Source organism: Neomonachus schauinslandi, chromosome 3 (assembly GCF_002201575.2).
Source record: "Neomonachus schauinslandi chromosome 3, ASM220157v2, whole genome shotgun sequence".
In the NCBI taxonomy this organism is placed as follows: domain Eukaryota; kingdom Metazoa; phylum Chordata; class Mammalia; order Carnivora; family Phocidae; genus Neomonachus; species Neomonachus schauinslandi.
This window is the reverse complement of record NC_058405.1, coordinates 149,269,264-149,282,095: the sequence shown is the minus strand read 5'-3', so window position 1 is coordinate 149,282,095 and position 12,832 is coordinate 149,269,264. Positions and strand designations below refer to the sequence as shown.

At 35.0% G+C, this 12,832-nt stretch overlaps 1 protein-coding gene across 1 annotated transcript; it reads left to right on the top strand.

The window, feature by feature from the left end:
* Nucleotides 1-6,570: 6,570 nt before the first annotated feature.
* MSTN (myostatin) lies at nucleotides 6,571-11,545 on the top strand. The gene is made up of 3 exons (XM_021703117.1): nucleotides 6,571-6,943; nucleotides 8,754-9,127; nucleotides 11,165-11,545. The coding sequence occupies exons 1-3, from the start codon at nucleotides 6,571-6,573 to the stop codon at nucleotides 11,543-11,545; spliced, it is 1,128 nt and encodes a 375-aa protein (XP_021558792.1).
* Nucleotides 11,546-12,832: the final 1,287 nt, after the last annotated feature.

The following is a 12,832-nucleotide window of genomic DNA, read 5'->3' as shown; positions in this document are numbered from 1 at the left end:
ATCCTAGTTTTGGGGGAAAATTCCTCCCTGCTCAGATGAGAAGAAAGGAGGTAGAGAAGTATCACTGGGAAACTTAGTCCTTTACAGAAAAGAATGCAAAGGAGAAGGTGAAGACTATGGCGCATGTAATCAGTTCACAGCTCTCCCCACTAGGTCAAGGCAAAAAAGATTGTTCTACCTTTGCCTTGCTTACACACACACACACACACACACACACACACACACTGCTCTTTTGAGATTTCTTTTCTCTTCTCTGACTACCTTTGATGCTCCTGAAAATCAATTTGACCTAAATATGACCTGTGTTGGGTAAGGGTCCTGGTCTTAAGGTCTTCTTCTTCTTCTTCTTTTTTTTTTCCAGTAGGCTCCACGCCCAGCCCAACATGGAGCTTGAATTCACAACCCTGAGATCAACACCTGAGCTGAGATCAGGAGTCAGACCCTTAACCAACTGAGCCACCCAGGAGCCCCTGTTCCTAAGGTTTTAAATAGTGGTGTCAGAGCCAGCATGGCCACTCCCTTGCAAGGTCCTCGTTAAAGTGTCTATGGGTAGTCATAATCATCAAATGCAAAAGCTCCACTGGAATGTTCAAAATGCTCATTGCTCTACCAGAGAACCACTAGAGGTGGCAAAGACACAGGGACCTGTAACACCAGTCTCCCCTACCAGTATGTGTAAGAGGGATCCCAGGAGAAAAGCTACAAACCATAGTCAGAGCAAACTAAAATCACAACCAGAGTCACTTAGAAAGACTACACATAACTAATTATACCTTTTGGAAAATTATGAAGTTGAAGTTTTTTGTATTTAAGGAGACGTTCATTCATTTATTACTTTAATTATTAAGGCAATACCCTTTTTCCAGTCTAATTATATGCTGGATGTTGGACCAAGAGCTAAAGACACAAAAATGAACAAAATAATTCTGTTCCTTTAAAGAGCTCATAGTCTGTTTGGGGGATGGAGGAGTAGAGGCAGAAAGACAAGTAAGGGGGAAAAAGCAAGCAACTGAGAATTGTAATAATAGACGTGGGCACAGCCTATACAATGTTAGCACTAAGACTTTGAGTCAAGCGTCTTTTTTCAATGGAAAAATAAGGAAGCTAAATTACAACTATTTTTGATTCTCTGTATTTCAAATCTGTATAAAATAAACTGGAGTTCCTACTTTGGAAAGGAAAGGAGAAATCGCATTTTGAAGTTTTTCTTTTCTTTTTTTTTTTTTTTTAAAGATTTATTTATTCACTTGAGAGAGAGAAAGAGTAGGGGAGAAGCAGATGAAGAGGGCGAGAGAGACTCCTCAAGCAGACTCCTCGCTGAGTGTGGAGCACCATGCAGGGCACAATCCCAGAACTCCAAGATTATGACCCAAGCCGGCCGAAATCAAGAGCCACTCAGGCACCCCACATTTTGAAGTTTTTCTGAGTTAATTCTACCTCTAGAGGACAGTAGAATGCAGAAACTTTATTACCTGGGACATTATGATGAAGCATTGCCATAATATGAATATTATCATCTCAAGACTGACCTGAAGACCATCTACAAAACATCCTTCAAGACCACAGATTTCAGCCTATACCCTAGAACTGACAAATGGGAACATGTCCTCTTGATATCCTCAAGTTGGTAGTTGGTGATTATAATAGAGTAATATTTATATTTCTGCTCTTGGCTATAATTATGTGTCAAAAAATAAATACACAATGTTTAAAAATTACTGTATTTGATTTCTCATTCAGAGCACAGATACAGGTATTAGGAGGAAGGGACTTCAAGTTATAGGGAAAAAATATTCAGTTGAAGTAGTATAAACATTATTACTAGGGGCATGGTTCTGAAAGTGTGGTCTGGGATGTCCTGGAGTGGAGACCCTTTCAGAGAGTCTGTGAAGTAAAAACTATTTTCATAACAATGCTAAGATGTTTTTTGCTACTCTCGTTTTTTCTTTTGTGCACAGTGGAGTTTTCCAGAGGCTCCACAATGTGTGACAATATCATCACTCTCAGCAAATACAATATATGCTTGTGTATACCTATATTCTAAAATTTCTCATTTTAAATTTGTAATGTGTTAAATATTGATAAATATGACCAATACAAACAAAAGCTTTTGAGGATCCTATATAATATTTAAGAGTATAAAAGAATCTTGAGAACAAAAAAATTTGAGAATTACTGCATTGGGGATAAATCTCCACTGAAAGGGCACAACTAATCAAATCTCATAGTTTACATAAAGAAACAAAACTATAGGTTTCATGAAGACAGTAACAATCTCAGTCTGGAGCATCGTTGTCTCCTCAGACTCTAGCACAGTATCAGGCACATGTAGGCATTAGAATATTTCATAAAATAATAAATGAATTAATACATACATATATACATATGTCCATACATAGATTCATAAATGAAGGCTTTGCTAATCGACTTATTCAAGGTCACACAAAACTCAGCAGCAATGCCAGATTTCGAGTCTCCTATCTTCTATTCCTATACTGTTGGTCCCTAGCTCAAGAATACTTTTGTTTCTGTTAATTTTTGTTCCAATCTATTGAAAGCATGAGTAATCGGATATCAAAGTGGGACAACTACCTTCTCATGCTGCTGTGTGAGTTGAGCACTTATACAGTCTTTTTCTGGGCTTAAGCAAAATTAGCATGGAGTGACACCAAAGGGCTGTCATTATAAGGAAATGACAAGAACGATCACATAAAATATCTTTCTGGTTTTTTCCCCCACAATAGAGTTGAATTTTTCATGATCCATTCTAATTCCTAGTCTCCTCCTCCCTTCTGTGGCCACATCATGAAACTCTGGCAAGCCTTTATATTAGTGTACTCAGTAGTTCCCAGACTGTAAAGAGTAAAACCATAAACATTTTTGGGGAAATATGCTTTGTATTCTCAAAGTTGTTTTGCAACACCCCCTTGTATTTGTAACAGAGATGAGAGAAGTTTGCTTGCGATCTTACTCATGGTCACAGAGATGTAAGGCCCACCCAGTACAAAGAAGAACAGCAGAAAGAAAAATACAAGTCTTGTAAAGTACTGCGTTAACCACCTAAATTTGGACTCCTGTGAGAAACTGTTTTTAAAGATGGCCAATGTAACAAAAAGCCAACAAGCTGGCGGACCAAGTTCTCCCAGTCAGCCAAAAGGAATTCTTCTCTACTCACTCATCCTAATTACACACTGTCCTGTCTCCTTCATGAAAGTGGCCAAAGCCAGGCCATTGGCAGTCAGAACACAGTGAAGGTTCCTACAGCTGGTGAACCTTCCTGCTCTGGGGCCTCGGGGAGGTTGCAATCACTGCCACTGGAGAAGCAATATATGTTCTCCAAATTTCTTCAGTACCTCTTAACTCACTCAATACTGATTTCTAGAGAGGTTGGTTAGATATAGTTGGTTCTCATTCACAGCAGTTATGTTCTATAAAGCCACGGCCAGCACTGAACCATTGCTCCTAGAGGAAATACAAGGTTACATTCCTGTGAGCCTCTGGTCACAACATTGTTACCAATCAATCAATATATAACCTTATCTGTTTAAAAATATCTTATCTAATATATATTGTGGATTCATTGACATTGAACTCGCAGCCAACAGACTAACTCAAGCCTGAGTAGAGCTCATCTAACATACATATTTTTCCATAAGGAAATTTTTTTCTAAGACATTGCAACTTTCTTAAAAAAAAAAAAAAACTCTAAAAAAAACCCCTAGTAAAATATATATAACATAAAATCGACCATTGAACCATTTTTAAGTGTATAGTTCAGTGGCATTAAGTACATGTACATTTTGTGCAGCCATCATCAACATCTATATCCAGAACATTTTTATCTTCCCAAATTGAAACTCTGTACCTATCAAATAGTAGCTTCCCCCCCCAACCGCTCCTCGAAGTCCCTGGCAACCACCATTCTACTTTCCATCACAGCCTTCTTGTACTTAGGAGCAAAGCACTTTAGCACTATGCACTGGGGACCAATTTAAACAGAATTGGCCAAGAAAAGCCCACCGACCAAAAATGCAAAAAAACATGGTACGAAGTAGATTGTAAAAAGGGTACTTATTTACAGTATGAGAGCTGAAACAAGGCAGAGCTTTGCCTTGTCTGACCTCAGTTGGGAACCTGTGTGTTGGAAGATTCATATTTTTTACCATTCTGCCCATGTGCATGAGTGACCACAAAATCATCCTGCATATTGATTTTGGGAGTTAAAAATAAATTTTAGCAAGTAGGCAAATTTGCAAATATGGAACCCATGAATGATGAGCATTGGCTATATGTGGAAATGATAAAACCTTTGTTTACTTTATTCTCGGTAGTAAGAATAAAGAGCTGAAATATGTCAGTAATAGGGCTACCTTATGAAATTTTAGTCTCTGTGAATTGGTAACTGGCAGCTACAACCTAAAGCAGTTCTAGTTCATGGGGAGGATATATTTAAGCATGATCTCACACCTCTCTGCAGGAAACAAAGACTGAGCACTCAAGTAACACTTATCAATCACTTACTATATGACAGGCACTATATTCAGCAATTTACATGCATTATTAAATTACATCCCCCCAAAGCTCTACGAGGAATCTGAAGGTCAGAGAAGTTAAGGACCTCATCCATTATCAGTAGTTAGAAATGGCAACATTGAGACTTGAACTCAGGTCCACCTGATTGCAGAGCCCGAGTTCCCAACTGCTATGCAAATCTAATCAAGTTAAAAAAAAAAAAAAGTTTGACTTACTCAGAAGTGTATAGGAGCATATGTTACAATGTTTATAACATTGCCAGGATTTATACATAGAAAAATAAATTTACCAAATAAAACTTTATAAGCCTGATCTAATATTTTTCCACAATAAAGAGTATCTGAAATCCTTCAGGGCATCTGGTTTGTGTCTGGTTTTCCTTAATCTTTAATGATGGGCAAATCTAATGCATTATGTAAGGCCATTTTTTCTCAAGAGATGTAGATACCTCTTAAGAATTTGATGAAAATGCATTAACTTTTCAGGCTACTGAGTTGCATTTTAGTGCACTGAGGCAGTAAATTAGTGTACAATGTGCAAAAGTGGTAGTGACCTAAAAAATAAATATTTGATATGAGCCACTGCATTCTCTTGGGGGGCGGCGTGCAGCAGAATAATGGATTAACTCTCCTAGGAGTCCTTAGCTTCCCAAAAAGGAGTAGGAAGAAGAAATCTCCTGTGGCCTGGAAACAGCTTGTTTCTCACTGGTTATGTTTGCTTAGCTCTTTAACTGTTCAACTGATTAGATCTCCTGGCTCCCAAAGCTAAGGTTGAGAGTTTGATCCCTACACAGGCCACTTAAATTTGGAGAACAAAAAGCTCCATTCTCTGCTCCCAGACCTTACCCCAAATCCCTGCCAGGTGTCTGCCCGCTGGTCAAAATGAGAAACTGGCAAAGGGGTGCAAACCAATTATAGTATTGGGGGACAAAAAATGGACACCCCTTTATAATGGTGATCTTTTACTTGTATGTGCACACAGTATTTTGACATAATTTATGGAGAATAGATACTATGCTTTTTACTTTTATCATTGGAAATCTGAGGCAAACTGTAGTAAGTGCTGCATTGCCAGTCATAAAACCCATTATCTCCTTATTCTAAGTTCAGAGATTTTTCTACAGCTGACATTATCCTCTTGGTAATAAACAATGAAGAAACAGAGCTTCTGAGTAATATTAATCTGCAACTTTAGAATAGGAAATAACAATAATAATCAGCCAAAAAGTGAGCACAATTTTTATATTAGTAAAAAACATTAAATTATTTCAAAATAATTCCACGTGTAATATAACATTATAATAAGTTGATTTTTAACATGACCTAAGAATTTAATCAGGAAAACAAGTTTCTCAAATTATAGCTGAAAATCTTTTACTAGTAGCACAATCTTACCTTTTCTTTTAATTCAGGCCTTCCTTATTTAAATTCATATTTCCCTAATTACACAGCACTAAACATAATTTAATAATATAAATAAAATTCTTTTTACTTCAAATGCCTGCCTAAGTAATAGATAATCATTTTAACTTTTGAGGAAGCAATATTTCAACTTTTTAAGTATGAAGTGTAAAACTAAGATTTACTTATTTAAATTACAACTTGAGTTTCACATAAAAAGATTAATAAGATTTAAGTGTACTTTCTATTATTGTTAACATAGACTTTAATTCTTCAAATGTCACATATATCTTTCATTATTTGTAGATTTATTTTTTTTATGAAGTAGTCGAATGAATCAGCTCACCCTTGACTGTAACAAAATACTGTTTGGTGACTTGTGACAGACAGGGTTTTAACCTCTGACAGCGAGATTCATTGTGGAGCAAGAGCCAATCATAGATCCTGATGACACTTGTCTCATCAAAGTTGGAATATAAAAAGCCACTTGGAATACAGTATAAAAGATTCACTGGTGTGGCAAGTTGTCTCTCAGACTGTACAGGCATTAAAATTTTGCTTGGCATTACTCAAAAGCAAAACAAAAGTAAAAGGAAGAAATAAGAACAAGAAAAAAGATTGTACTGATTTTAAAATCATGCAGAAACTGCAAATCTATGTTTATATTTACCTGTTTATGCTGATTGTTGCTGGTCCAGTGGATCTAAATGAGAACAGTGAGCAAAAAGAAAATGTGGAAAAAGAGGGGCTGTGTAATGCATGTACTTGGAGACAAAACACTAAATCTTCGAGAATAGAAGCCATAAAAATTCAAATCCTCAGTAAACTTCGTCTGGAAACAGCTCCTAACATCAGCAAAGATGCTATAAGACAACTTTTGCCCAAAGCTCCTCCACTCCGGGAACTGATTGATCAGTACGATGTCCAGAGAGATGACAGCAGTGATGGCTCTTTGGAAGATGATGATTACCACGCTACGACCGAAACGATCATTACCATGCCCACCGAGTGTGAGTAGCCCTCTTAGTGTATATCAGCAATTCTGCTGACTGTGGTTCTAGTGTTTATGAGAAACAGATCTATTTTCAGGCTCTTTTAACAAGCTGTTGGCTTGTATGTAAGTAGGAAGGAAGAGTTTCTCTTTTTCAAGATTTCATGAGAAATATACCAATGAGACTGAAATCTACTGCATTATTTGTTTTGTTGGAGAGCTAAAAAGCCAAAAGGAAATAAAAAATAAATGCTTGCATGGCACTCATGTTTAATCTGACAAATATAACATGCTTATGATTTCACAGCTGAGTACCACCAAGGCAATGATTGGGAGATACTGCAAGCAATGTTAAAACCTTACATGAATTTTCATAATTGCATTTAGTTGCCTGAAATATGCATTTGTAATAACAAGGTTTTTTTCCCTCTAATAATAGAGAAAGGTCTTCCTTTGAGCATTTGCAAAATGCCTAGAATGACTTCCGTTATTCAAAACTATTTCTCACAGTGTTTTTATGTTCTTCACAAATTATAATATTTAATCTTGAAAGCTATGACACTGGAGAATATAAAAAAATGTTTTAAAAAATTTAATATATTAGGAAGACCAATGATGAAGTAAACATAGCATAATGATAATCATGAGCTAATTATCAGGAAATGCCTGGGAAATAAACATTTTAATTAAATAGGTTATGGCTCACAGAGTCCCACTTATACCTTGACCATGGCACAATTGTTGAGAGTCCCCGGTGTGCCTATTTCCAGGCAGGCACATTGCTTAATAACCCTCTAAAATATTGTTTTAGTCTCAAAAGAGGGAGGAAGCTATTACCTATAGCATGTACCTTGCTTCTGAAAGATAATAGATTTCATACCATTCCTGTTGCAGTCACTTCAAAACTATACTCAAGGAAAGGCAGAAAGGCACCTTAACAGAGAAGGCAAGACAAGAAAGATTTCATACTCTATGTTTGTGGTCTTGCTTTAAACAGTGCTTTTTATACTTTAAACCGGACTCGGAACAGTTTCAAATATTGTTTTCCTTATTAGGTAATCACGTTATAATGCAACAAATAATTTTCCTTTAAGACTCTACTATCAAACAGTCCTGGAGGAGATTTCCCTTATTTGTAAACAATCTTGGAAAAACAAAAGGAAAGAAACTGCTAGTGCTTCTGCTTACAATGACAACTTGTCTCTAAAGACAGTATTTTCTAACTTTTGAGATAGCTGGAATGTAACATTCACATTTTTGTGCTAATTACCTGATTTGTTTTGTTCCTTTAGGGTTATTCCAGAGCCAAAACATAACAGATGTGCTATATTTTCTACTAATTCCCCAGGCTCAGTTAGTTGCTCAGTGTGTCTTGTCCCCAGGTAATTCAGGCCTGGGGGAAGGGTTCCTTCTTCCAGACTGATTGGTACAGCTGCTCCGTAAGTGTAACTACTCAGATTCCCAAAGAATTCTAAGTGGATGTTCCTCCACGGTGTCTCTTGTTCTCTCTAATCATCATCATTTTAAAATTTCATCCACTGTTCATTCTTTCATAGAATTCTCCTTAGTCCACGGTTCTCTGGAGAGGGAGTAGATTCCTCATAAATAGCTGAAAAAATATATATCTAAAAAACTCTGAAAAGCTGGAGTAATTATTTTCTTTGATATTTTTCTGAATTATGAATGAAATTCTGCATGGCTTTTCACTTTAAAATATGCATTTACTATTCCAGTGGAAAAAAATGCTTACCAATTAATATAAAGGGATTTGTTCATTTTTTATGAGAAATAATTTCAATAACTATTTTTCTTTTCTTATTCATTTATAGCTGATCTTCTCACGCAAGTGGAAGGAAACCCCAAATGTTGCTTCTTTAAATTTAGCTCTAAAATACAATATAATAAAGTAGTAAAGGCCCAACTGTGGATATATCTGAGACCCGTCAAGACTCCTACAACAGTGTTTGTGCAAATCCTGAGACTCATCAAACCCATGAAAGACGGTACAAGGTATACTGGAATCCGATCTCTGAAACTTGACATGAACCCAGGCACTGGTATTTGGCAGAGCATTGATGTGAAGACAGTGTTGCAAAATTGGCTCAAACAGCCTGAATCCAACTTAGGCATTGAAATCAAAGCTTTAGATGAGAATGGTCATGATCTTGCTGTAACCTTCCCAGGACCAGGAGAAGATGGGCTGGTAAGTGATAACTGAAAATAACATCTAACAACAAACATTGTTACGTTTTAATTCATCATGTGAATGAATAATAGTGGAAAAAATCATTACCCATTTCCTATGCTTATAAGCCAGACAAAGGTATCTTATCCCTATGGTAGCCCTGTACCCAATAAAAGTAGGTGTCTAATTTCATATCCTATGAAACACGCTCTTGATACTTTTATTTTGCATGAAGATTAAAAAAACAGTTATGCCATAGTCCTTAACTTCTGAGGGAGTTCTTTTGAATTGGAGATGAATATAAAGTGCTTTTCATTGATATGCTACATGATTACATGAATAAAAACATGAAATCTTCATAGTGGATTCTACTACATATCCAACAAATTAAAACATTTTTTTCCTCAGAAGAATGCCAAGTGTGTTGAAATTTTTTGGATTAAATAAGCAGAAAAAACAAACTTGAAAAATTATAATGAAAATAAAATGCTTTTATTTATAGCAGTTAACTAAGTATGATATGTTTAGGCTTACATCTTATTAAATATACAATACTTAAGGTCCGTCATGATAAATATGTTTATTATTTTGCAGACTGTTTATGCACTAATGTATATGTAGATTACTTTGTGAATTACCCCTAATAAAGTTAAAATTTCCAGCTTAGTTAACCTTTGTCACCTAGCTTATTTCTAAGCTGCCTTACCATTTTTGTGCAAGAGTTTACTTAGGTAATGCCAACTAATTTAATATCAGGCCAAGAAGATGACAATACTTTACATATTATAAAAATTTATAAAAACCATTTTAAATCCTAGTATAAATTTAGAGTTACTCTTCTGGCTTACCTGTGCTTTCCCAAACTTACTTAATATGACCATACATTTTGCTTCCATCTATTGACATAATTTAGAACAAAAGATTATACTTGCAAACAATAAATGTTATCCTTTTAGTTCTTAAAGGGTCTTGGTTATAAAGAGTCTATAATCAGTAAGTCAGTCTACTTTGAATAAAAACATATTCTTTAGAAGATTACATAATTTTCCAAATGATTAATTTTTCTTTGAATATGCTACATAAAATGTGATTGACTCACAAAATGATGCTATTTTTTTATAATATTAAATAACAATAATTACCAGGTCTATTTTGATTTTGATACAGGATAAAAACTATTATTAATTATTTAAGAAAGTATTCTTTTTTTACAGATAGCATTTTAATGATCAAAGTTGGTAATGTGACAACTTTTAGGTATTATTAAACAGATTATTATTAAACAAATTAAACATAATTATTAATGACACATTCCTCAGATTTTTCCATATAAAAGGAAAAGTCTCAAGTGTATTAAAAGACTGGGGCAAGGGAGGAACTAGCAAATTATTGTTTAAATATATGAACAGAAACATTTTTCAGTGAAAGACTAAAATGAAATAATATTATATCTTCTGATTCTGTTCCTTGCTCTCTTAAGAGTTTTTCTTTCCAACTCAATATGCATACCACTACTTTCATTACCCTACCTTTCTTTTTCCTATTACAATCCATATAGTGTTGGGAGGTAACTATTTGCTCTGGTTTTAATAGCCAATTTTCCCCAAGTATAGATCTAGGGAACAGAGGATGGATGAGTATACCTATTCCTCCAGGAGTCATCAGACATGTTTAGCCAACAAATTTCATCAGGAAGAGAGAGAACTAACCTCTTCCTTCCTCCATCCTGTCTTCCCTCCTCTTCCCCTCTCCTCGCTCCATCCCTTTATTCCCATAAATATTGTCAGAGCATCTATTACGTGCGAGGAAGCTGGGGAAAACAGAAATTAAGAAGACATAGGTCTGACCACAGGGAATTAGAATTGCTGCTATATTCTTATGAGCCATAAGGGAAGAATCAAGCCTAGTGCAAATTAAAATTCCTTAATGCTGTGTCTTTAAAAAATAAATGTGGCATAAGCAAAATGATTAGTTTCTTCAATAATGACTTCTTGAGGTAGGAAAGTGTTCTGGGACCTCTTCATATTTTTGATTGTTCTTTTCCTTTTCACACAGAATCCATTTTTAGAAGTCAAGGTGACAGACACACCAAAAAGATCCAGAAGAGATTTTGGGCTTGATTGTGATGAGCACTCAACAGAATCTCGGTGCTGTCGTTACCCTCTAACTGTGGACTTTGAAGCTTTTGGATGGGATTGGATTATTGCACCCAAAAGATATAAGGCCAATTACTGCTCTGGAGAGTGTGAATTTGTGTTTTTACAAAAGTATCCTCATACTCATCTTGTACACCAAGCAAACCCCAGAGGTTCAGCAGGCCCCTGCTGTACTCCCACAAAGATGTCTCCAATTAATATGCTATATTTTAATGGCAAAGAACAAATAATATATGGGAAAATTCCAGCCATGGTAGTAGATCGCTGTGGGTGCTCATGAGATTTATATTTGGTTCATAACTTCCTAAAACATGGAAGGCCTTCCCCTCAACAATTTTGAAACTGTGAAATTATATACCACAGGCTATAAGCCTAGAGTATGCTACAGTCACTTAAGCATAAGCTCAGTATATGGACTAAAAGAGGTAAGATATGCAATGGTTGCCATTTAACCATCAAAATAAATCATACAATAAAAAGTCTTACTGATTTCCAGAGTTTTTGAACAAGGAGATCAAATTACATTTATGTTCATATATATATTACAACATATCCAGGTAAATGAAAGCAATTCTCCTTGTGTTCTGGTGAATTAAAGGAGTATGCTTTAAAGCCTATTTCTTTACAGTATCATTTAATATCTACAGAAAAATCTATATGTAGTATTGGTAAAATGCAGGATTGTTACATACCATCATTTGAATCATCCTTAAACACTTGAATTTTTATTGTATAATAGCATACTTGGTAAGATGAAATTCCACAAAAATAGGGATGGTACACCATTTGCAAGTCCCCATCCCTATTATGATCTGTACAGTACATTAACAATCCATGCCAATGGTGCTAATACAATACGCTGAATGGCTGATATTACCAGGTTTATCAAATAAAAAAACATCCAGTAAAATAATAAGTTTCTCCTTTCTTAAGGTGCATTTTCATACACCTCCAAATGGGGAATGGATTTTCTTTAATGAAAGAAGAATCATTTTTCTAGAGGTCAGCATTCAATTCTGTAGCATACTTGAAGAAACTGCATTATCTTAAAAGGCAGCCAAAAAGTATTCATTTTTAATCAGGATTTCAAAATTATAGCCTGCCTTTGCAACACTGCAGTTTTTATGATAAAATAATGGAAATGACTGATTCTATCAATATTGTATAAAAAGACTTTGAAACAATTGCATTTATATAATATGTATACAATATTGTTTTGTAAATAAGTGTCTCCTTTTTTATTTACTTTGGTATATTTTTACGATAAGCACATTTCAAATTAAGTATTAAGGCACAAAGACATGTCATGTATCACAGAAAAGCAACTACTTATATTTCAGAGCAAATTAGCAGATTAAATAGTGGTCTTAAAACTCCATATGCTAATGGTTAGATGGTTATATTACAATTATTTTATATTTTTTTACATTATTAACATTCACTTATGGATTCATGATGGCTGTATCATGTGAATGTGAAATTTCAATGGTTTATTGTCATTGTATTCAAATCTCAACGTTCCATTATTTTAATACTTATAAATATTATTAAACATACCAAAATGATT

Coding starts and splice junctions, on each gene's coding strand:
- MSTN (XM_021703117.1), top strand. CDS start 6,571: ATGCAGAAACTGCAAATCTATGTTTATATTTACCTGTTTATGCTGATT. Junction 6,944..8,753: donor CATTACCATGCCCACCGAGT/GTGAGTAGCCCT, acceptor ATTCATTTATAG/CTGATCTTCTCACGCAAGTG. Junction 9,128..11,164: donor GACCAGGAGAAGATGGGCTG/GTAAGTGATAAC, acceptor CTTTTCACACAG/AATCCATTTTTAGAAGTCAA.